General features: G+C 41.8%; 1 protein-coding gene across 13 annotated transcripts in view; it reads left to right on the top strand.

The window, feature by feature from the left end:
- LOC139752964 (TBCC domain-containing protein 1-like) overlaps positions 1 to 26,788 on the top strand; it is a 152,165-nt gene that overhangs the window by 83,744 nt on the left and 41,633 nt on the right. For 12 of the 13 annotated variants that reach the window (XM_071669107.1, XM_071669102.1, XM_071669103.1 and 9 more), the window contains 2 exons: positions 5,129 to 5,278; positions 13,714 to 13,842. In XM_071669107.1, the coding sequence (XP_071525208.1) occupies positions 5,129 to 5,278; positions 13,714 to 13,842 (279 nt within the window). The remainder of the gene's footprint in view (positions 1 to 5,128; positions 5,279 to 13,713; positions 13,843 to 26,788) is intronic. The other variant, XM_071669113.1, reaches the window with a different exon arrangement.

A 26,788-nucleotide genomic window follows, 5' to 3' on the forward strand; every position in this document is an offset into this window, starting at 1 on the left:
TGGGAATACCTGGTTTAAAAAGAGACATACATAAGAATGCGTATGTAAGTAGGAGAGATAGCCAGAGAGCATTATTGGATTACATGTTAATTGATAGGCGCATGAAAGAGAGACTTTTGGATGTTCATGTGCTGAGAGGTGCAACTGGATGGATGTCTGATCATTATCTTGTGGAGGCAAAGGTGAAGATTTGTAGAGGTTTTCAGAAAAGAAGAGGGAATGTTAGGGTGAAAAGAGTGGTGAGAGTATGTGAGCTTGAGAAGGAGACTTGTGTGAGGAAGTACCAGGAGAGACTGAGTACAGAATGGTAAAAGGTGAGAGCAAAGGACGTAAGGGATTGAGGGAGGAATGGGATGTATTTAGGGGAGCAGTGATGACTTGCCCAAAAGATGCTTGTGGCATGAGAAGCGTGGGAGGTGGGCAGATTAGAAAGGGTAGTGAGTGGTGGGATGAAGAAGTAAGATTATTAGTAAAAGAGAAGAGAGAGGCATTTGGACGATTTTTGCTGGGAAATAATGCAAATGAGTGGGAGATGTATAAAAGAAAGAGGCAAGAGGTCAAGAGAAAGGTGCAAGAGGTGAAAAAGAGGGAAAATGAGAGTTGGGGTGAGTGTATTAAATTTTAGGGAGGATAAAAAGATGTTTTGGAAGGAGGTAAATAAGATGCGTGAGATAAGAGAACAAATGGGAACATCGGTGAAGGGGCCTAATGGGGAGGTAATAACAAGAAGTGGTGATGTGAGAAGGAGATGGAGTGAGTATTTTGAAGGTTTGTTGAATGTGTTTGATGATAGAGTGGCAGATATAGGGTATTTTGGTCGGTGTTGTGCGAAGTGAGAGGGTCAGAGAGAATGGTTTGGTAAACAGAGAAGAGGTAGTGAAAACTTTGCTGAAGATGAAAGCCGGCAAGGCAGCAGGTTTGGATGGTATTGCAGTGGAATTTATTAAAAAAGGGGGGTGACTGTGTTGTTGACTGGTTGGTGAGAATATTCAATTTATCTATGGCTCATGAGGAAGTGCCTGAGGATTGGTGGAATGCATGCATAGTGCCATTGTACAAAGGCAAAGGGGATGTAGATGAGTGTTCAAATTACAGAGGTATAAGTTTGTTGAGTATTCCTGGGAAATTATATGGGAGGATATTGATTGAGAGGGTGAAGGCATGTACAGAGCATCAGATTGGGGAAGAGCAGTATGGTTTCAGAAGTGGTAGAGTATGTGTGGATCAGGTGTTTGCTTTGAAGAATGTATGTGAGAAATACTTAGAAAAACAAATGGATTTGTATGTAGCATTTATGGATCCGGAGAAGGCATATGATAAAGAGTTGATAGAGATGCTCTGTGGAAGGTATTAAGAATATATGGTGTGGGAGGCAAGTTGCTTGAAGCAATGAAAAGTTATTACCAAGGATGTAAGGCATGTGTACGAGTAGGAAGAGAGGAAAGTGATTGGTTCTCAGTTAATGTCGGTTTGCGGCAGGGATGCGTGATGTCTCCATGGTTGTTTAATTTGTTTATGGATGAGGTTGTTAGGGAGGTGAATGCAAGAGTTTTGGAGGGAGTGGTAAGTCGGCTGTCTGTTGTGGATGAGAGGGCCTGGAAAGTGAGTCAGCTGTTGTTCGCTGATGATACAGCGCTGGTAGCTGATTCGGGTGAGAACCTGTAGAAGCTGGTGACTGAGTTTGGTAAAGTGTGCAAAAGAAGAAAGCTGAGAGTAACTGTGAATAAGAGCAAGGTTATTAGGTACAGTTGGGTTGAGGGACAAGTCAATTGGGAGGTAAGTTTGAATGGAGAAAAACTGGAGGAAGTGAAGTGTTTTAGATATTTGGGAGTGGATTTGGCATCGGATGGAACCATGGAAGTGAGTCACAGGCTGGGGGAGGGGGCGAAAGTTCTGGGAGCGTTGAAAAATATGTGTAAGGCGAGAAAATTGTCTTGTAGTGTAAAAATGGGTATGTTTGAAGGAATAGTGGTACCAACAGTGTTCTATGGTTGTGAGGTGTGGGCTATAGATAGGGTTGTGCGAAGGAGGGTGGATGTGTTGGAAATGAGATGTCTGAGGACAATATGTGGTGTGAGGTGGTTTGATCGAGTAAGTAATGAAAGGGTAAGAGATATGTGTGGTCATATAAAGAGTGTGGTTGAGAGAGCAGAAGAGGGTGTTTTGAAATGGTTTGGTCACATGGAGAGAATGAGTGAGGAAAGATTGACCAAGAGGACATATGTGTCAGTGGTGGAGGGAACGAGGAGAAGTGGGAGACCAAATTGGAGGTGGAAGGATGGAGTGAAAATGGTTTTGAGCGATCGGGGCCTAAACATGCGGGAGGGTGAAAGGCATGCAAGGAATAGAGCGAATTGGAACGATGTGGTATACTAGGGTCGTCGTGCTGTCAGTGGACTGAACCAGGGCATGTGAAGCATCTGGGGTAAACCATGGAAAGTTTTTTGGGGCCTGGATGTAGAAAGGGATCTGTGGTTTTGGTGCATTATACATGACAACAAGAGACTGAGTGTGAACGAATGGGGCCTTTGTTGTCTTTTCCTAGTGCTACGTCGCACATGTGAGGGGGGAGGGGGCTGTCATTTCATGTGTGTTGGCATGGCGACGGGAATGAATGAAGGCGGCAAGTATGAATTATGTACATGTGTATATATGTATGTGTATGTATGTATATATGTATACATTGAAATGTATTTATTTTTTTTTTATTATACTTTGTCGCTGTCTCCCGCGTTTGCGAGGTAGCGCTAGGAAACAGACGAAAGAAATGGCCCAACCCCCCCCATACACATATATATACATACGTCCACACACGCAAATATACATACCTACACAGCTTTCCATGGTTTACCCCAGACGCTTCACATGCCTTGATTCAATCCACTGACAGCACATCAACCCCGGTATACCACATCGCTCCAATTCACTCTATTCCTTGCCCTCCTTTCACCCTCCTGCATGTTCAGGCCCCGATCACAAAAAATCTTTTTCACTCCATCTTTCCACCTCCAATTTGGTCTCCCTCTTCTCCTCGTTCCCTCCACCTCCGACACATATATCCTCTTGGTCAATCTTTCCTCACTCATTCTCTCCATGTGCCCAAACCACTTCAAAACACCCTCTTCTGCTCTCTCAACCACGCTCTTTTTATTTCCACACATCTCTCTTACCCTTACGTTACTCACTCGATCAAACCACCTCACACCACACATTGTCCTCAAACATCTCATTTCCAGCACATCCATCCTCCTGCGCACAACTCTATCCATAGCCCACGCCTCGCAACCATACAACATTGTTGGAACCACTATTCCTTCAAACATACCCATTTTTGCTTTCCGAGATAATGTTCTCGACTTCCACATATTCTTCAAGGCCCCCAGAATTTTCGCCCCCTCCCCCACCCTATGATCCACTTCCGTTTCCATGGTTCCATCTGCTGCCAGATCCACTCCCAGATATCTAAAACACTTCACTTCCTCCAGTTTTTCTCCATTCAAACTCACCTCCCAATTGACTTGACCCTCAACCCTACTGTACCTAATAACCTTGCTCTTATTCACATTTACTCTTAACTTTCTTCTTCCACACACTTTACCAAACTCAGTCACCAGCTTCTGCAGTTTCTCACATGAATCAGCCACCAGCGCTGTATCATCAGCGAACAACAACTGACTCACTTCCCAAGCTCTCTCATCCCCAACAGACTTCATACTTGCCCCTCTTTCCAAAACTCTTGCATTTACCTCCCTAACAACCCCATCCATAAACAAATTAAACAACCATGGAGACATCACACACCCCTGCCGCAAACCTACATTCACTGAGAACCAATCACTTTCCTCTCTTCCTACACGTACACATGCCTTACATCCTCGATAAAAACTTTTCACTGCTTCTAACAACTTTCCTCCCACACCATATATTCTTAATACCTTCCACAGAGCATCTCTATCAACTCTATCATATGCCTTCTCCAGATCCATAAATGCTACATACAAATCCATTTGCTTTTCTAAGTATTTCTCACATACATTCTTCAAAGCAAACACCTGATCCACACATCCTCTACCACTTCTGAAACCACACTGCTCTTCCCCAATCTGATGCTCTGTACATGCCTTCACCCTCTCAATCAATACCCTCCCATATAATTTACCAGGAATACTCAACAAACTTATACCTCTGTAATTTGAGCACTCACTCTTATCCCCTTTGCCTTTGTACAATGGCACTATGCACGCATTCCGCCAATCCTCAGGCACCTCACCATGAGTCATACATACATTAAATAACCTTACCAACCAGTCAACAATACAGTCACCCCCTTTTTTAATAAATTCCACTGCAATACCATCCAAACCTGCTGCCTTGCCGGCTTTCATCTTCCGCAAAGCTTTCACTACCTCTTCTCTGTTTACCAAATCATTTTCCCTAACCCTCTCACTTTGCACACCACCTCGACCAAAACACCCTATATCTGCCACTCTATCATCAAACACATTCAACAAACCTTCAAAATACTCACTCCATCTCCTTCTCACATCACCACTACTTGTTATCACCTCCCCATTTGCGCCCTTCACTGAAGTTCCCATTGAAATGTATAGGTATGTATATTTGCGTGTGTGGATGTGTATGTATATACATCTGTATGTGGGTGGGTTGGGCTGTTTTTTCGTCTGTTTCCCTGCGCTACCTCACTAACGCTGGAGACAGTGACAAAGTATAATGAATAGATAAAATAAATATCCTGGCAATACCCTATTATGATGAGAAAAGGGGGCGGTTATACAGAAAATGAAAATGGTTTCATAATCCTTGTCTTTTACTCTGTATTTTATTTTGTTGCTATGTGAGTTTCACTCTACAAAATACTTCACTAAAATTTTATGCATATTGGTACATAGATTGAAGAATATATAACTACAGTAATTATCCTTAAAACCAACTGCTGCTCTCTGCCATTAGTGTGTGTTTTGTAAACCTTTTATATTTAAAGTCCTTCATAAACATGAGAACATTTTGTATTGAAAAATTACATAAGTAGATATGTAAGATTTTGTAATATGTTCTGTTCATTATTTTGTATTCATTTCAGTAAGCATTAATAGCATCTTTTTTATAGTTTGTTTGAACAGTGGTTGTTAAGAGGACTAGATTGGGCACCACATGGGGAATGGCTGTGTGTACGTCGTGGCTGCAGACAATCTTGGCCTGTTGTATCATTAACACCCCAGTTTCACCATCGGCTAGTTGCATCCCCATCTCCTGGATAGTATGTTTTTTTTTTCTTAATTTGCTGTTCTCTGTTCATCTGAATATGTTATTTTACTGACAGGTCTCTCCATGTTCTTTATGCTTATTTCTTATATTTGTTCATAAAGGATGTTAGAATTATTTAATGTTTGCACGTCTGGACTTGAAGTGGGAATCAACAGTGGGAAAAGGAACATGGACGTTGATGGAAAAAATGGAACAAGTAAGAGCAAGTTTATGTTCACAATATATGGACGTTTGAAATACATTTCTAAAGGAGTGAATATGGAGTTATAGAAGTGTGATTAGCATTTGCATAGAGGTAATTATCAGGAAATGCATTTTATTCAAATAGATATTGGATATCTTAGATCATATGAACTTTAAGCCTTTAGCTACTTGATGGGATTTCAGTTTAAGCAAATTGAAATGATCATTGGTTTAACTTGTATGGCAGAAACCTTTTGTGAAAGCAGTATTATTAAATCAGTGAATTTTAAATTTTCATCAAACATAAAATTCAACTTGGTTTTATGACAGGCACATAGATGATAATGAATATCAAAGCATTGCTAACCCCTGCTTCAGTGAGGTAGTGCCAGGAAACAGACAAAAAAGGCCACATTCGTTCACACTAAGTCTCTAGCTGTCATGAGTAATGCACTGAAACCACAGCTCCCTATCCACATCCAGGCCCTACAGAACTTTCCATGGTTTACCCCAGATGCTTCACATGCCCTGGTTCATTCCATTGACAGCACATTGACCCCGATATACCACATCGTTCTATTTTACTCTATTCCTTGCACGCCTCGCACCCTCCTGTATGTTCAGGCCCCAGTTGCTCAAAATCTTTTTCACTCCATCCTTTCACCTCCAGTTTGGTCTCCCGCTTCTCCTTCTTCCCTCCTCCTCTAACTCATATATCCTCAATAGAACCACATCGCACCACATATTGTCTTCAAACATTTCATATCCAACACATCTACCCACCTCCGTACAACCCTATCTATAACTAACCATGCCTTGCAACCATATGACATTGTTGGAACTACTATTCCTTCAAGCATAATCATTTTTGCTCTCTGAGATAACTTTCCTTCTATGCATTCTTAATTGCTCCCAAAACCTTCACTCCCTTTCCCACCCTGTGACTCACCTCCTTTTCCATGGTTCCATTTGCTGCTAAGTCCACTCCCAGATATCTAAAATATTTCACTTCCTCCAATTTTTCTCCATTCAAACTTACATCCCAATTAACGTGTCCCTCAACTGTACTGAACCTAATAACCTTGCTCTTATTCACATTTACTCACAACTTTCTCCTTTCACACACTTTTCTGAACTCAGCCACCAACTTCTACAGTTTCTCCTGTGAATCAGCTACCAGAGCTGTATCATCGGCGAACAACAACCGACTCATTTCCCAGGCCCTCTCAGCCCCAACAGACTGCATACTTACCCCCCTGTCTCCAAAACTCTTGCATTTACCTCCCTTGCATTTACATCCCTAACCATGCCATTCATAAACAAATTTAACAACCATGGGGACATCACACACCTCTGTCACAGAATGACATTAACTGGGAACCAATAACTATCATCTCTTCCTACTCTTACACATGCCTTACATCCTTGGTAGAAACTTTTTACTGCTTCTAGCAACTTACCCCCCACTCCATATACTCTTAAGACCTTCCACAAAGCATTCCTATCAACCCTTTCATATGCCTTCTCCAGATCCTTAAATGCCACATACAAATCGATCTGTTTTTCTAAGTATTTCTCATACATTCTTCAAAGCAAACACCTGGTCTACACATCCTCTACCACTTCTGATACCACACTGCTCTTCCCCATTCAGATGCTGTGTACATGCCTTCACCCTCTCAATCAATGCCCTCCCATGTAATTTCCCAGGAATACTCAATAAACTTATGGCTCTGTAGTTTGAACATTTACCTTTATCCCCTTTGCCTTTGTACAGTGGCACTATGCATGCATTCCGCCAATCCTCAGGCTCTTCACCATGATCCTTACATACATTGAATATCCTAAACAACCAATCAACAATACAGTCACACCTTTTCTTAATAGATTTTACTGTAATACCATTCAAAGTTGCTGCCTTGCCAGATTTCATCTTCTGCAAAGCTGTCACTACCTCTTTTCTCTTAACCAAAACATTCTCTTTGACCAACTCACTTTGCACCTAACCCTGACCAAAACACCCTATATCTGCCTCTTGAATCATCAAACACATTCAACAAATCTTCAAAATACTCACTCCATCTCTTTCTCATTTCATCACTACTTGTTATTACCTCCCCACTTCCCCCCCTTTCACTGATGTTCCCATTTGTTCTCTTGTCTTACATTATTTACTTCCCTCCAAAACATCTTTTTATTCTCCCTAAAGTTTAATGATACTCTCACCCTGACTCTCTTTTGCCCTCTTTTTCACCCCTCGCACCTTTCTTTTGACCTCCTGCCACTTTCTTTTATACATCTCCCAGTCATTTGCACTCCTTCCTTGTATCATCCAAACCCCTCTCTTTTTTCTTTTACTAACACTTTTACTTCTTTATCCCACCTCTCACTACCCTTTGTAATCTGCCCACCTCCCACCTTTCTCATGCCACATGCATCTTCTGCCCAAGTCAGCACTGTTCCCTAAATACATCCCATTCCTCACCCACTCCCCTCATGCATATGTGCGTATATGTATATATATGTGTATGTGAGTGGATGAATCTGTCTTCATCTGTGTCCTGGTGCTCACTTGCTAATGCCAGGCCAGGCCGTAATTGAAATACAGAGAATTATGAAACAGAAAAAGAGAAGACGAGGAAAAGTATTAATTTTTGAGAAAGTGAAAAACCTGTCTTTTTAAATATGTATATAGATGGGCCATTCTTCATCTGTTTCCTGGTGCTACTTTGCTGATGCGGGAAACAGCAGTTAAGTATAGTAAATGAGATAAAGACATGAGAAGATAGAGAGTTCCAAAGCTTTGATGTGTAGGGAAAGTTGCAGGTATCAAAACGGCCTACCCTTGAGTTGCTGATGGCCACACAGTGATCGTGTGGTGTAGCAGCATGCCGAGTATTACGTGGTCTAGCCAGTGGTTTGGGCACACATGCAGCCAGCTAACGTACAAATCATAAACTTGATATTTGCTAACTAAGGATGATACTTATATATGGAAATCAATGCATTGTAAACAGTGGTGGAATATGATACAGTCTCACCTGTGCTCTGATTAGAGTTCATCAGACAGTATAGTATAGCAGCGAAATATTCATAATCTTGTACAACTGCAGAATGCTGTCTGTTGGTTGAGTATTGTAAGTGCAGTAGAAACGGCAATTCTGCAGAAAAGGAGGAACTTTGTGTGTAACTTTTAGGACATAGATGAATGCCCTTGATGAACTGAAGATGGAAATCAGTTACAATATTATGAGCAAGTACGATATTGGCCAGGTAACAGTCTTGAATTTGAATGCATATGAGGATGCTTTTCTTGGTATTAATGGTTAGAGGCAGTGTAGGTCTTCTAATTTAGTAATTTAGGGTGGTTTTTTGATATTTGTACAAAATGTAGTACAATTACAGTAATTTGGCTTCATGATCTTAACTTTCTTAAAAGCCTACCTCATAGGTACTGTGGCAAGTTATCATGACAGTATTTTTGATTTTTATTCAGTGTTGGGTTCATGTGTCTAATATACTGTACTTGAATGAGGTGTTTCTCCAAACATGAGATTCAGTGTGTGTTTTATGCTAAATGTAGATTAACTAGATTATTAAGCAAAATAAAAAAATAATAATTAAGGTTTTCCTGTTGAATTACCAGAACAGGTTATTCATTAACAGTTGTTTCCTAATCCATAAGAGTTATATTAAATACTTCACAAATCTCATGTGGCTGAGAAACAGATACTGACTTTAAGTGATATTGATATTATAGTGCATAAGTTACATTTTTGATGGATCTTAACAGTAATGACATCATTGTTATAATCTTATTTAACGTGTTGAATGTAAATATGTTATAGTTTGAAAATTTTGAATAAGAATTAGTTCCATTTTGAAACATTGAAGTATTTGTTGGTGATGCTGTGGAACAAGTTCTAATGGAATGCCACAAATATAGGAGTCTCAAAGTCAGATATGATTTATGCAGTAACACTAGAAGAAATAAAAGTATTAGAGAAGTCTTTGACTGGAATGCAAAAATTCTCTTGAACTCTTTCAAGGAAGCCAAAATATATAAGTATGCAGTCTGTTCTGGATGAGAGGGCTTGGGAAGTGAGTCAGTTGTTCGCTGATGACACGGTGCTGGTGATTGATTCGGGTGAGAAACTGCAGAAGCTGGTGACTGAGTTTGGTATTGTGTGAAAGAAGAAAGCGGAGCGTAAATATGAAGAAGTGCAAGGTTATTAGGTTCTGTAGGTTTGAGGGGCAAGCCAATTGGGAGATAAGTTTGAATGGAGAAAAATTGGAGGAAGTGAAGTGCTTTAGATATCTGGGAGTGGATTTGGCAGCGGATGGAACCATGGAAGCGGAAGTGAGTCACAGGGTCGGGGAGGGGGGGTGAAGGCTCTGGGAGTGTCAAAGAATGTGTGGAAAGTGAGAATGTTAGTGAGGTAGTGCAAGGAAACAGAAGAAAGAATGGCCCAAACCACCCACATACACATGTATATACATACACATCCACACACGCAAATATACATACCCATACATCTCAACGTATACATATATATACACACACAGACATGTACATATATACACATGTACAGAAATTCATAGTGTCTGCCTTTATTCATTCCCATCGCTACCCTGCCACACATGGAATAACAACCCCCTCCCCCCTCATGTGCACGAGTTAGCGCTAGGAAAAGACAACAAAGGCCACATTCGTTCACACTTAGTCTCTAGCTATCATGTAATAATGCACTGAAACCACAGCTCCCTTTCCATAGCCAGGCCTCACAGAACTTTCCATGGTTTACCCCAGACACTTCACATGCCCTGGCTCAATCCATTGACAGCACATTGACCCTGGTATACCACATCGTTCCAATTCACTCTATTCCTTGCATGCCTTTCACCCTCCTGCATGTTCAGGACCTGATCACTCAAAATCTTTTTCACTCCATTCTTCCACCTCCAATTTGGCCTCCCACTTCTCCTCGTTCCCTCCACCTCTGACACACATATCTTCTTTGTCAATCTTTCCTCACTCATTCTCTCCAAGTGACCAAACCATTTCAAAACACCCTCTTCAGCTCTCTCAACCACACTCTTTTTATTACCACACATCTCTCTCACCCTATCATTACTTACTCGATCAAACCACCTCACACCACATATTGTCCTCGGACATCTCATTTCCAGCACATCCACCCTCCTCCGCACAACTCTATTCATAGCCCATGCCTTGCAACCATATAACATTGTTGGAACCACTATTCCTTCAAACATACCCACTTTTGCTTTCTGAGATAATGTTCTCGCACACATTTTTCAATGCTCCCAGAACTTTCGCCCCCTCCCCCACCCTATGATTCACTTCCGCTACCATGGTTCCATCCGCTGCCAAATCCACTCCCAGATATCTAAAACACTTCACTTCCTCCAGTCTTTCTTCATTCAAACTTACCTCCCAATTGACTTGTCCCTCAACCCTGCTGTACCTAATTACCGTGCTCTTATTCACATTTACTCGCAGCTTTCTTCTTTCACACACTTTACCAGACTCAGTCACCAGCTTCAGCAGTTTCTCACACGAATCAGCCACCAGCGCTGTATCATCAGCGAACAACAACTGACTCACTTCCCAAGCTCTCTCATCCACAACAGACTGCATACTTGCCCCTTTTTCCAAAACTCTTGCATTCACCTCCCTAACAACCCTATCCATAAACAAATTAAACAACCATGGAGACATCACACACCCCTGCCACAAACCTACATTCACTGAGAACCAATGACTTTCCTCTCTTCCTTCACGTACACATGCCTTACATCCTTGATAAAAACTTTTCACTGCTTCTAACAACTTGCCTCCCTCACCATATATTCTTAACACCTTCCACAGAGCATCTCTATCAACTCTATCATATTCCTTCTCCAGATCCATAAATTCTTTCTTTCTTTCAAACTATTCGCCATTTCCCGCATTAGCAAGGTAGCGTTAAGAACAGAGGACTGGGCCTCTGAGGGAATATCCTCACCTGGCCCCCTTCTCTGTTCCTTCTTTTGGAAAATTAAAAAAAAACAAGAGGGGAGGATTTCCAGCCCCCCGCTCTCTCCCCTTTTAGTCGCCTTCTACGACACGCAGGGAATATGTGGGAAGTATTCTTTCTCCCTTATCCCCAGGGATAGGGGAGATCCATAAATGCTACATACAAATCCATTTGCTTTTCTAAGTATTTCTCACATACATTATTCAAAGGAAACACCTGATCCACACATCCTCTACCACTTCTGAAACCACACTACTCTTCCCCAATCTGATACTCTGTACATGCCTTCACCTTCTCAATCAATACCCTCCCACATAATTTCCCAGGAATATTCAACAATCTTATACCTCTAAAATTTGAGCACTCACTTTTATCCCCTTTGCCTTTGTACAGTGGCACCACGCAAGCATTCCACCAATCCTCAGACACCTCACCATGAGTCATACATACATTAAATAACCTTACCAACCAGTCAACAATACAGTCACCCCCTTTTTTAATAAATTCCACTGCAATACCATCCAAACCCGCTGCCTCACCGGCTTTCATCTTCCACAAAGCTTTAACTACCTCTTCTCTGTTTACCAAATCATTCTCCCTAACCCTTTCAATTTGCACACCACCTCGATCAAAACACCCTATATCTGCCACTCTTTCATCAAACACATTCAACAAACCTTCAAAATACTCACTCCATCTCCTCCTCACATCACCACTATTTGTCATCTCCTCCACATTAGCCACCTTCACTGAAGTTCCCATTTGTTCCCTTGTTTTACACACTTTATTTACCTCCTTCCAAAACATCTTTTTATTCTCCCTAAAATTTAATGATACTCTCACCCCAACTCTCATTTGCCCTCTTTTTCACCTCTTGCACCTTTCTCTTGACCTCCTGCCTCTTTCTTTTATACATCTCCTAGTCATTTGCATTATTTCCTTGCAAAAATCGTCCAAATGCCTCTCTCTTCTCTTTCACTAATAATCTTACTCCTTCATCCCACCACTCACTACCCTTTCTAATCTGCCCACCTCCCACGCTTCTCATGCCACAAGCATCTTTTGCGCAAGCCATCACTGCTTCCCTAAATACATACCATTCCTCCCCCACTCCCCTTACCTCCTTTGTTCGTGCCTTTTTTCATTCTGTACTCAGTCTCTCCTGGTACTTCCTCACGCAAGTCTCCTTCCCAAGCTCACTTACTCTCACCACTCTTTTCACCCCAACATTCTCTCTTCTTTTCTGAAAACCTCTACAAATCTTCACCTTCGCCTCCACAAGATAATGATCAGACATCCCTCCAGCTGCACCTCTCAGCACATTAACATCCAAAAGTCCCTCTTTCGTGCACCTGTCAATTAACACGTAATCCAATAACATTCTCTGACCATCTCTCCTACTTACATACATATGCTTATGTATATCTCTCTTTTTGAACCAGGCATTCCCAATCACCAGTCCTTTTTCAGCGCATAAATCTACAAGCTCTTCACCATTTCCATTTACAATACTGAACACCCCATGTACACCAGTTATTCCCTCAACTGCCACATTACTCACCTTTGCATTCAAATCACCCATCACTATAACCTGGTCTCGTGCATCAAAACTACAGACACACACACTCAGCTGCTCCCAAAACACTTGCCTCTCATGATCTTTCTTCTCATGCCCAGGTGCATATGAACCAATAATCACCCATCTCTCTCCATCCACTTTCAGTTTTACCCATATCAAACTAGAGTTTACTTTCTTACACTCTATCACATACTCCCACCACTCCTGTTTCAGGAGTAATGCTACTCCTCCCCTTGCTCTTGTCCTCTCACTAACCCCTGACTTTACTCCCAAGACATTCCCAAACCACTCTTCCCCTTTACCCTTGAGCTTCATTTCACTCAGAGCCAAAACATCCAGGTTCCTTTCCTCAAACATACTACCTATCTCACCTTTTTTCTCATCTTGGTTACATCCACACACATTTAGACACCCCAATCTGAGCCTTCGAGGAGGATGAGCACTCCCCGCGTGACTCCTTCTTCTGTTTCCCCTTTTAGAAAGTTAAAATACAAGGAGGGAAGGGTTTCCAGCCCCCCCTCTCCCGTACCCTTTAGTCGCCTTCTACGACGCATGAGGAATGCGTGGGAAGTATTCTTTCTCCCCTATCCCCAGTTTTTACCTTCATTTATTTATTTTTTGCAGTCATAGACTCATGTACATCTGTGAATTGGTTGATGGGTTGACTGCACATATGGGAGATGAGGCTGCCCCATGTGACCTTAAAGTACGACGATGCTCCAAATCAAATATCTATATTCTCCAACCAGTACGGTAATGTTATACTTGATGGTTCTCCTTTTAGGTTTGCACATTGCGCATGCGGATTTATTATATGAATCCAGTACAGAAATTACAGAGTTTTTGTACTATAGTCAGTTGCAGTTAATTTGGATTAATTTGTTCCATATGCATTTTGAATTACCAAAATCAAATATAATCCACTGTCCACAGAGGGCACGAATGTTTAGGTTTACCTTGATTGTAAATTAGAATTAACAGACTTGACAATTTCAACTTTGTTGAATTATAATTTCCTCCTTAAGAATTCAGCCACATATAACTTCTAGCTCTTAAAAATTACACAGAATCAATCATTTGGTATCCACTTCCAAGACTGCTCCTGCTCAGCATCACTGAACTAAGTTGCCCCTAATTTTCAAAGCAAGAGATGCATTGTGCCCATAAAGTACTCAAGAAGTGTGTCGTACCCTTCCTATCTTCACTAGCTCTGTCATTATTTTCCAGCTTAGGTGATTTCTTCAACCTGGAGTCCTGTTACATGCTGGTTGGTACATGCTTTGATATGTTTTTAGTGGTCAAGCAAAGCTGGTGTAGTATGAACTTTTTGTAACCTGTTGCTAGAAGAATTCACATTTTGGTGTATTCTGTGAGTTATTTGGATAATTATTTTACATAAACAATTATCAATGATTTCCATTTGATCCAGTTTTTCCTCATGCATGTTTTCTGCAGACATGCTGACATAAGGAAATATTCTTTTCTTTTCTTATGTGTTCGTCATCTTTTATGTTAGTAAGATAGCACCAGAAACAGATGAAGAAAGGCTGCATTTGCTCACATCCACTCACTTGCTGTCATGTGCAGTGCACCAAAACCACAGCCCCCTATCCACAACTGGGCATGACAGACCTTTCCATGTTTTCCCTTAGCTATTTCACAGGCCTTGGTTCAGTCCATTGACAGCATACCTCCTCCTATATACCATATTGTTCTAGTTCACTTTGTCAGATGTGCAGCTTTCACCCTCCTGCATTTTCAGACACATATCTTTCAAAATCTTTTTCACTGTATTCTTCTATCTCTGGTTTGGTCTCCTCTTTTTCCCTTTTCCCTCCACTTCTGATACATCAATCTTCTTTGTCAACCTTTCTTCTCATTCTGTCCATTGTCAACCACTTCTCATTCATTCTATCCATATGTCCAAATCATTTCAGCACCTTCTTCAGGACTCAGCTGCACTCTTCTTATTACCACACCTCTCTCTTACCCCTTTATTATTAACTTGATCAAACCACCCCACACCATGTATTTTCCTCACACATTTCATTTCTAACACATCCACCCTCTTTTGTGCATCCTCATCATTAGCCCATGCCTTGCATCCATTCAATTTCACTTGAATAACTATTCCTTCAAACATACCTATTTTTGCCTTCCCAGATTATGATCTCTCATTCCACATATCCCCAAATGCTCTCAAAACCTTTGTCCCCACACCAGCCACATGACTCGCTTCCACTTCCATGGTTCCATTTGCTGCCTTGTCCACTCCCATGTCTCTAAAACACTTCACATTCAAACTCATACCCCCAACTAACTTATCCCTCTACCCTACTAAACCTAATAACCTTGATTTTATTCTCATTTACTCTCAACTTGCAAAGTCAGTTACCTATTTCTGCAGTTTCTCACTTGACTCTGCCACCAGTGCTGTGTCATCAGCAAACAACTGCACACTTCCCAGGCCCCCCTCACACCCAGAGAACTGCATATTTTACTCTTCTCTCCAAGAACTTTGCATGTATCTCCCTCTCCATTCCATCCATAAACAAATTATACAACCATTGTGACATTGCACACCACTGCTGCAGACCAACCTTTACCTGGAACTACTCACCCTCCTCTTTTCCTACTTCTACACCTGCCTTATACTTGACAAAATCTTCTCACAGCTTCTGGTAGTTTTCCTCCCACACTATATTTGGAACACCTTCCAAAATGGATCTCATCAACCTTATGATGTACTTTCTCCAGATCCATAAGTACCACATACAAATCTTTCTGTTTCTCCCAGTATTTCTCTCTCACATCTTTTAAAGCAAACACCTGGTCCACACATCCTCTACCACTCCTGAAACCATATTGTTCCTCCCCAGTCTGATTCTTTGTACATGCCCTCACCTTCTCAATCACCACTCTCCCATGCAACATACCTGGTACACTCAACTGAATTATACATACTTAGTTTACAACCTCACCTTTGTCCCCTATACCTTTATACAGTGACATTATCCATGAATTTTGCCAATCCTCAGGCACCTTACCATGGTACATATATACAATGAGTTTTCCAACTAATCAATCAGCAACACAGTCATCCCCTTTCTTTAGAAATTCATCTGCAGAACCATCTACTGGAGCCACCTTGCCGCATAACATCTTACCCAAGGCTAGGTAGAAGCCTCTGCAAACACTTCACTAGACTTGCCGTCTGCCAGTGGCCTGTTAAGGGTGAGGCACTAAAGACTAAGAAGCAGCACTGGAGTTCTTTAGTTATGGAGACTGTTGCTGTAGCCACCCCCTTGAGGCAATTCCAGTTGGAACAGGCATCAGAGATATAGATAGATAGATAGATAGGCTAAAAGAGGAACAGGCATCAGAGATATAGTAGATAGATAGATAGGCTAAAAGAATATTTTCTTTTAGTGTCAAGTAAAACTTGATAATTTGAGGTATTTTTGTTCGTATAATGCACACTTTGATAATATCACAACAAAATACCATTTGATTTGTATCACATCAACTAGCAAAATGTGTTCATTTGTGTACACCGCTACCCTGTTATTTACCACATCCATTGTAAGTGTCAGTATTTCATTAAGTCTGGATCTCCTACAGTTGAAACAATTGCTGGATGAGATGGTGTAGGGGATGACTTAGACAAGCCTAATACTCATACATCTTCCTCCAGTAGCCCTCATTCCACCCCTATTCCACTCCTCCACCACCTTGAACTGTCTTCACCAAGTTTTTTGATGTCTTAAATATTGACTGCATAACCTGTGATATGGTATCAGTTGTTACATTAGATAATTCAGGGGTGACTTAGATAACCTTAGTACCCTTCACTCTCCCTCCTAGTAATCCTCAGTCCACCCCATCCCTCTCCAGTAACACCAATAGTGACACTGGGTCAGATGAAACGTCAGGACTCGAGTAAAGACTTCTGCTGATGAAAGAGGTGCCCTAAGGGCAGCTTGAGTCTTGGGTCACATGACTAAGACTTCAGGAACTGGAGTGGTACACTTGTTGCCTAGAGCAAGTGAAGTTCGTGACTCCTTCTTAAGGTGATGCCCAGGTTATATGTATAAGAGGCTGGGGTACAGATCACAAAGGGGGTCTGGGAGGTGACTGTGTCTCTCTTGGGAATAGAAAATGTTGCTGATTGGTATGGTGATGCCCAGATACTTAAGAAGCAAGGAGGACAGATCATCAAGGCACTCTGGGAGATGTAGGCATCTATCTATGTCTATGTTATTTCTATGTGTCTAATGACTGAAATTCCTCACTGGAGTGCCTTTGGCAAAATAGTCTCCATAACTGTTGAACTCCAGTGCCACTTCTGAGCCATTAGTGACCAACACTTAACAGGTCACTGGCAGAGGGCAATTGTGGTGCAGTTGTCCCTCTAGGGAATAGAAAATAGTGCTGATTGGTGCATCCATACGATGGGCTGCCAAGCTTATTTCTCTTGAAATTAATAGGGTGTTGAGGTCACATGCAGTGACCTACCATCACATTAGGTCGCTGTTAGTAAGGGGACACTTTGTAGAGTGACACTGGGTCACTACACTGAAAGCCCTCATCACCAGGTTACAGTACTTTTTCTAGTAAGTTCTTGCTGAGTATCATTTGAATTACATCATGAGAAAGTGACGTTGGATATTAGTGGTAAGTTGTTTCAGGTAAAGTATAATCGATCAATAAGAGTTAGATTGGGAGAACATTTGTTGAGGAACATCCCCTCCTCATGGATTTTATTGGTAGTAAAACGGATGCAAGTAGAGACAGGTGTTCAACTACAACTTCATCACAGCTTGAGCTCCTGATGCACATAGTTTTGTCTTGATTCTTACCACCACCACCAACTTTGCCATCCTTACACAATGCTCTGTTTTTAAATATTGTGCTGTATATTATCGTTGTATTACAGCCTCTGTACAGTAACCACAAAATAGTCATGTGAGTAGCTTTAATGGTGATATTAGAATAGAAAGAGGATTGAAAAGTTTGAGCCTGGAATGCTTTTCAGTTTTCATTATGGAAATATGTGGTTTTGCTTAGAATTTTATGGGAACATGTGAGGTAAGTTGAGCAGGGTGAAAAATTGACTGTAGAATTTCTGCTGTGGAAATCTACGGGCAAACATGTTTTGGTTATTATGGTTTTGCTAAAGGTAGACTTTAAGATTACCAAGGAATGTTCACCTTTGCTTCTTTACATTGATATTTTGACTTTATTCATTTACTCCACACATGTTGAATTAATGGATTTTTATATTATTCCCTCCCTTAACCCTTAAACATCATAATTAATTTCATCTCCAACCTCCATGCATCCAGAACAGGGATTTTCTAGTTTATGAAAACTCCTTTTCTCCTTACAGCAAGAAAGATACAGTACGATGAAGAAAATCATTTTAAAAATTGATTTAGCCTGGTAAAATCTTGCACTTAAAGGTTTGTAGGTATGCAAGCCCAGCCTATTTACCCAAGTTCAGCAGGTGTGTATCAAGTCAGGCTTTAAATTTGTGTGTGCTTTTGGTATTTATTGCATGTTGTGGTAGACTATTCTATTCATGTACACTTTTCTTGCTGAAGAAATTTTGTCTCAACAGTATGATATCAGTGCATTTACTTTTAGAGATTGCCTTTTTGCTAGTTTGAAGATCATGACCTCTGTTAGAATCCAATGTGTTTCCACAGAAAAGCTGGTGTACTTCCACTACCACCAGCTTAAGACAGATAACAGTGGACAGTGCACAAACAACTGCTACCTCATAGTATGGTGAAAGGGTTTTGTGATATTTACAATGAAGGATGTTGGAACATGGGTACCTTTATTTTTGAATATTGATGGAAGAATGGTTTATCAAAAGTACCTTTATTCTTGAATACCAAGGGAAGAATGGTTTATTAAATGATGTCTAAAAGCAAGGGAGTTTTGTGATCTGCCACAGCATTTATTTAGTCAGTACTCCAACTAACCAGCATTTGCTTGTTGCAAGAGAGCAAGGAATGAATGTAGCAGGATGAGAAAGAGGGAACAATGAAACTTTGAAAGGAATATTGTGGATAAGGCAGGAAAAGATCTAGGCTTTTCCCAAAATTGATAAGGGTAAATTGTCATTTAAACTGCAGCTAATGAGACACGGGGCTTTAAAGGAAAAAATTGTCAAAGACCTTATAGGGATATGTGAGGAATTGAGAAACAAATTAAAAAGATTTTTTTTACAATGGGAGACACTATAGCTCAAGCACCAATGAGATGAATGTGTAGGTTTAGAAAGCACAAACTCATTCAGATCCTCTGAGCCCTTGTCTCTTGCTCCTCAGAGGGTTACTGCACTCTTTCACCGCTACCATGCCCCCATTCTCCCACCACTCCCTGCTGGTTACCACAGCCTTCTACACCACCACCATGCCTTTCCACCCTGGCTACCATACCCTCCCTCCCTCACCACCACTGCCACTCCATCAGCCACTGACCATCACCACCACTCCCTCCCTAAGCCACCAGCTAGGGAGGTGTTTCAAGTGCTTCCCACCAAGGTATCAGAAGGGTTAGTAGTTGTCAATTGTCACTCCTTTGACCCAAGTAGCTGTCTTTTCTTTCTGCCTTACTCATGTTTGGGCTGCTGGCTTTCAGTCCACAAACATAAATTTTCAACACATAACTCACACAACTTACACTTTGTAACTGAGTGCTACATGCTACCCCTACCTTTTGGCAAAAGCATATCATAAGTACTTGTAAGTAAGTAAGTCCACACCCTCCCTCACCACCACCACCACCAACCCTTGCCTCCTTTCCTCCCTCCTGGACACCACACCCTTCCCCACTACCAGTACTCCCTCCATCCCTGGCCACCACTACTTCCATCCTCCTTGTTCATCACACCCAGAATGGCTGATATCATTGTTCTGTGGTTCCATGCACTTACCCTGCCATTTTCCTTCACCATACCTCCTATATTGCCAGAACAGCCTACCATTCAACAATAGCCAGCAGTTTCTATCCTGAAAAAATTATTGGACACTGGGTCTGAAGGTTAGTTCTCATGGATCTAGCAACTTCTTCAACGTCTTTGCAATTATATATGAGGGTAAGTGTCATGTATCAGGCGTTTTCCTTGTTGTATCTACAGAGGATGGATGGACAGGAATGCCTTCTTATCATATAGATTGATATTTATGAAAGAATCAGAATACTGAAGGGTCTTGATTCAGGCTCATTTTCCTGATTATATTTCACCATATGTGCTGAAGATAGGTGCATATACTTTTTACAAAGGGTGGAGGAGGCAGTGAAAGTTCTGGGAGCAGTGAAGAATGTGTGGAAAGAGAGAACATTATTTTGGAGAGTGAAAATGGGTATGTTTGAAGGAATAGTATTTCCAACAATATTATATGGTTGTGAGGCATGGGCTATTGATAGGGTTGTATGTAGGAGGATGGATGTGTTGGAAATGAAATGTTTGAGGACAACATGTGGTGTGAGGTGGTTTGATTGAGTAAGTAATGAAAGGGTAAGAGAGATGTGTGGTAATATAAAGAGTGTAGTTGAGAGAGCAGTAGAGAGTGTGTTGAAATAGCGTGGACATATGGAGAGAATGAGTGAGGAAAGGTTGATAAAGAGGATATATATGTCAGAAGTGGAGGGAACAAGGAGAAGCGGGAGACCAGTTAGGAGGTGGAAGGATGGAGTGAAAAAGATTTTGAGCAATTGTGGCCTGAACATACAAGAGGGTAAGAGGCGTGCAAGGAATAGAGTGAATTGGAATGATTTGGTGACTACTGTTAGTGTGCTGTCAGTGCACTGAACCAGGGCATGTGAAACATCTGGGGTAAACCATGGAAAGGTCTGTGGGTCCTGGATGTGGATAGGGAGCTGTGGTTTTGGTGCTTTACAAATGCCAGCTAGAGACTGAGCATGAACAAATGTGGACTTTTTTTCTGTTTTCCTGGCGCTACCTCACTGAAGCAGGGGGTAACAATGCTGTTTTCCTGTGGGGTGGGTTGGCACCAGGAATGGATGAAGGCAAGCATGAATATATACATGTGTATATATTCCTATGAGTCTATGGGGAAAATGACACACGATAAGTTCCCAAGTGCACTTTCGTGTAATAATCACATCAACAGGGGAGACACAGGAGACAATCACATGTTTAACAAATGGCGTCCTAGCTTCGTCTCTTTGATGTATATCAACTGACTTATATTTCTCTCATGTGTCTCTCCTGATGATGTGCACTTGGGGACTTATCATGTTTCATTTTCCCCGTGGACTCATGGGAATATTTTGATCACGCGCAAAATTGTGATCCTTTCCAATATATATGTATATGTCTATGTATGTATGTGTGTATACGTTGATATGTATATGTATGCATGTATATCTCTGTGTATGTGCATTTATGTATATCTTTTTTCTTTCTTTCAAACTGTTCGCCATTTCCCACGTTAGCAAGGTAGCGTTAAGAACAGAGGACTGGGCCTATGAGGGAATATCCTCACCTGGCCCCCTTCTCTGTTCCTTCTTTTGGAAAATTAAAAAAAAAACAAGAGGGGAGGATTTCCAGCCCCCCACTCCCTCCCCTTTTATTCGCCTTCTACAACACGCAGGGAATGCGTGGGAAGTATTCTTTCTCCCCTGTCCCCAGGGATAAAATTTATATATATATATATATATATATATATATATATATATATATATATATATATATATATATATATATATATATTTTTTTATTATACTTTGTCGCTGTCTCCCGTGTTTGCGAGGTAGCGCAAGGAAACAGACGAAAGAAATGGCCCCACCCCCCCCCCCATACACATGTATATACATACATCCACACACGCAAATATACATACCTACACAGCTTTCCATGGTTTACCCCAGATGCTTCACATGCCTTGATTCAATCCACTGACAGCACGTCAACCCCGGTATACCACATCGCTCCAATTCACTCTATTCCTTGCCCTCCTTTCACCCTCCTGCATATTCAGGCCCCAATCACACAAAATCTTTTTCACTCCATCTTTCCACCTCCAATTTGGTCTCCCTCTTCTCCTCGTTCCCTCCACCTCCGACACATATATCCTCTTGGTCAGTCTTTCCTCATTTTCCCCGTGGACTCATGGGAATATTTTGATCATGCGCAAAATTGTGATCCTTTCCAATATATATGTATATGTCTGTGTATGTACGTGTGTATATGTTGATATGTATATGTATTCATTTTTTTTTTTTTTTTTTTTTTTTTTGCCGCTGTCTCCCGCGTTTGCGAGGTAGCGCAAGGAAACAGACGAAAGAAATGGCCCAACCCACCCAAATACACATGTATATACATACGTCCACACACGCAAATATACATACCTACACAGCTTTCCATGGTTTACCCCAGATGCTTCACATGCCCTGATTCAATCCACTGACAGCACGTCAACCCCGGTATACCACATCGCTCCAATTCACTCTATTCCTTGTCCTCCTTTCACCCTCCTGCATGTTCAGGCCCCGACCACACAAAATCTTTTTCACTCCATCTTTCCACCTCCAATTTGGTCTCCCTCTTCTCCTCGTTCCCTCCACCTACGACACATATATCCTCTTGGTCAATCTTTCCTCACTCATTCTCTCCATGTGCCCAAACCATTTCAAAACACCCTTTTCTGCTCTCTCAACCACGCTCTTTTTATTTCCACACATCTCTCTTACCCTTACGTTACTTACTCGATCAAACCACCTCACACCACACATTGTCCTCAAACATCTCATTTCCAGCACATCCATCCTCCTGCGCACAACTCTATCCATAGCCCACGCCTCGCAACCATACAACATTGTTGGAACCACTATTCCTTCAAACATACCCATTTTTGCTTTCCGAGATAATGTTCTCGACTTCCACACATTCTTCAAGGCTCCCAGAATTTTCACCCCCTCCCCCACCCTATGATCCACTTCCACTTCCATGGTTCCATCCGCTGCCAGATCCACTCCCAGATATCTAAAACACTTCACTTCCTCCAGTTTTTCTCCATTCAAACTCACCTCCCAATTGACTTGACCCTCAACCCTACTGTACCTAATAACCTTGCTCTTATTCACATTTACTCTTAACTTTCTTCTTTCACACACTTTACCTAACTCAGTCACCAGCTTCTGCAGTTTCTCACATGAATCAGCCACCAGCGCTGTATCATCAGCGAACAACAACTGACTCACTTCCCAAGCTCTCTCATCCCCAACAGATTTTATACTTGCCCCTCTTTCCAAAACTCTTGCATTCACCTCCCTAACAACCCCATCCATAAACAAATTAAACAACCATGGAGACATCACACACCCCTGCCGCAAACCTACATTCACTGAGAACCAATCACTTTCCTCTCTTCCTACACGTACACATGCCTTACATCCTCGATAAAAACTTTTCACTGCTTCTAACAACTTGCCTCCCACACCATATATTCTGAATACCTTCCACAGAGCATCTCTATCAACTCTATCATATGCCTTCTCCATGCATGTGTATATATATATATATATATATATATTATTATTTTTTTTTTTTTTTTTTGCTTTGTCGCTGTCTCCCGCGTTTGCGAGGTAGCGCAAGGAAACAGACGAAAGAAATGGCCCAACCCACCCCCATACACATGCCTTGATTCAATCCACTGACAGCACGTCAACCCCGGTATACCACATCGCTCCAATTCACTCTATTCTTTGCCCTCCTTTCACCCTCCTGCATGTTCAGGAGTGTTTCACCCTCCTGCATGTTTGAAGGAATAGTGGTTCCAACAATGTTGTATGGTTGCAAGGCGTGGACTATGGATAGAGTTGTGCACAGGAGGGTGGATGTGCTGGAAATGAGATGTTTGAGGACAATGTGTGGTGTGAGGTGGTTTGATCGAGTAAGTAACGTAAGGGTAAGAGAGATGTGTGGAAATAAAAAGAGCGTGGTTGAGAGAGCAGAAGAGGGTGTTTTGAAATGGTTTGGTCACATGGAGAGAATGAGTGAGGAAAGATTGACCAAGAGGATATATGTGTCGGAGGTGGAGGGAACGAGGAGAAGAGGGAGACCAAATTGGAGGTGAAAAGATGGAGTGAAAAAGATTTTGTGTGATCGGGGCCTGAACATGCAGGAGGGTGAAAGGAGGGCAAAGAATAGAGTGAATTGGAGCGATGTGGTATACCGGGGTTGATGTGCTGTCAGTGGATTGAATCAAGGCGTGTGTATGGGGTTGGGCTGGGCCATTTCTTTCGTCTGTTTCCTTGCGCTACCTCGCAAATGCGGGAGACAGCAACAAAGCAAAAAAAAAAAATATATATATATATATATATATATTTTTTTTTTTTTTCAAACTATTCGCCATTTCCCGCGTTAGCGAGGTAACGTTAAGAACAGAGAACTGGGCCACTGAGGGAATATCCTCACCTGGCCCCCTTCTCTGTTCCTTCTTTTGGAAAATTAAAAAAAATTGAGAGGGGAGGATTTCCAGCTCCCCGCTCCCTCCCCTTTTAGTCGCCTTCTACGACACGCAGGGAATACGTGGGAAGTATTCTTTCTCCCCTATCCCCAGGGATAATATATATATATATATATATATATTTTTTTTTTTTATACTTTGTCGCTGTCTCCCGCGTTTGCGAGGTAGCGCAAGGAAACAGACGAAAGAAATGCCCCCCCCCCCCCCCATACACATGTATATACATACGTCCACACACACAAATATACATACCTACACAGCTATCCATGGTTTACCCCAGACGCTTCACATGCCTTGATTCAATCCACTGACAGCACGTCAACCCCGGTATACCACATCGCTCCAATTCACTCTATTCCTTGCCCTCCTTTCACCCTCCTGCATGTTCAGGCCCCGATCACACAAAATCTTTTTCACTCCATCTTTCCACCTCCAATTTGGTCTCCCTCTTCTCCTTGCTCCCTCCACCTCCGACACATATATCCTCTTGGTCAATCTTTCCTCACTCATCCTCTCCATGTGCCCAAACCACTTCAAAACACCCTCTTCTGCTCTCTCAACCACGCTCTTTTATTTCCACACATCTTTCTTACCCTTACGTTACTCACTCGATCAAACCACCTCACACCACACATTGTCCTCAAACATCTCATTTCCAGCACATCCATCCTCCTGCGCACAACTCTATCCATAGCTCACGCCTCGCAACCATACAACATTGTTGGAACCACTATTCCTTCAAACATACCCATTTTTGCTTTCCGAGATAATGTTCTCGACTTCCACACATTCTTCAAGGCCCCCAGAATTTTCGTCCCCTCCCCCACCCTATGATCCACTTCCACTTCCATGGTTCCATCCGCTGCCAGATCCACTCCCAGATATCTAAAACACTTCACTTCCTCCAGTTTTTCTCCATTAAAACTCACCTCCCAATTGACTTGACCCTCAACCCTACTGTACCTAATAACCTTGCTCTTATTCACATTTACTCTTAACTTTCTTCTTCCACACACTTTACCAAACTCAGTCACCAGCTTCTGCAGTTTCTCACATGAATCAGCCACCAGCGCTGTATCATCAGCGAACAACAACTGACTCACTTCCCAAGCTCTCTCATCCCCAACAGACTTCATACTTGCCCCTCTTTCCAAAACTCTTGCATTTACCTCCCTAACAACCCCATCCATAAACAAATTAAACAACCATGGAGACATCACACACCCCTGCCGCAAACCTACATTCACTGAGAACCAATCACTTTCCTCTCTTCCTACACATACACATGCCTTACATCCTCGATAAAAACTTTTCACTGCTTCTAACAACTTTCCTCCCACACCATATATTCTTAATACCTTCCACAGAGCATCTCTATCAACTCTATCATATGCCTTCTCCAGATCCATAAATGCTACATACAAATCCATTTGCTTTTCTAAGTATTTCTCACATACATTCTTCAAAGCAAACACCTGATCCACACATCCTCTACCACTTCTGAAACCACACTGCTCTTCCCCAATCTGATGCTCTGTACATGCCTTCACCCTCTCAATCAATACCCTCCCATATAATTTACCAGGAATACTCAACAAACTTATACCTCTGTAATTTGAGCACTCACTCTTATCCCCTTTGCCTTTGTACAATGGCACTATGCACGCATTCATTCTGCCAATCCTCAGGCACCTCACCATGAGTCATACATACATTAAATAACCTTACCAACCAGTCAACAATACAGTCACCCCCTTTTTTAATAAATTCCACTGCAATACCATCCAAACCTGCTGCCTTGCCGGCTTTCATCTTCCGCAAAGCTTTCACTACCTCTTCTCTGTTTACCAAATCATTTTCCCTAACCCTCTTACTTTGCACACCACCTCGACCAAAACACCCTATATCTGCCACTCTATCATCAAACACATTCAACAAACCTTCAAAATACTCACTCCATCTCCTTCTCACATCACCACTACTTGTTATCACCTCCCCATTTGCGCCCTTCACTGAAGTTCCCATTTGCTCCCTTGTCTTACGCACTTTATTTACCTCCTTCCAGAACATCTTTTTATTCTCCCTAAAATTTAATGATACTCTCTCACCCCAACTCTCATTTGCCCTTTTTTTCACCTCTTGCACCTTTCTCTTGACCTCCTGTCTCTTTCTTTTATACATCTCCCACTCAA

The sequence above is a fragment of the Panulirus ornatus genome, chromosome 13 (genome assembly GCF_036320965.1).
Source record: "Panulirus ornatus isolate Po-2019 chromosome 13, ASM3632096v1, whole genome shotgun sequence".
Classification (NCBI taxonomy): Eukaryota; Metazoa; Arthropoda; class Malacostraca; order Decapoda; family Palinuridae; genus Panulirus; species Panulirus ornatus.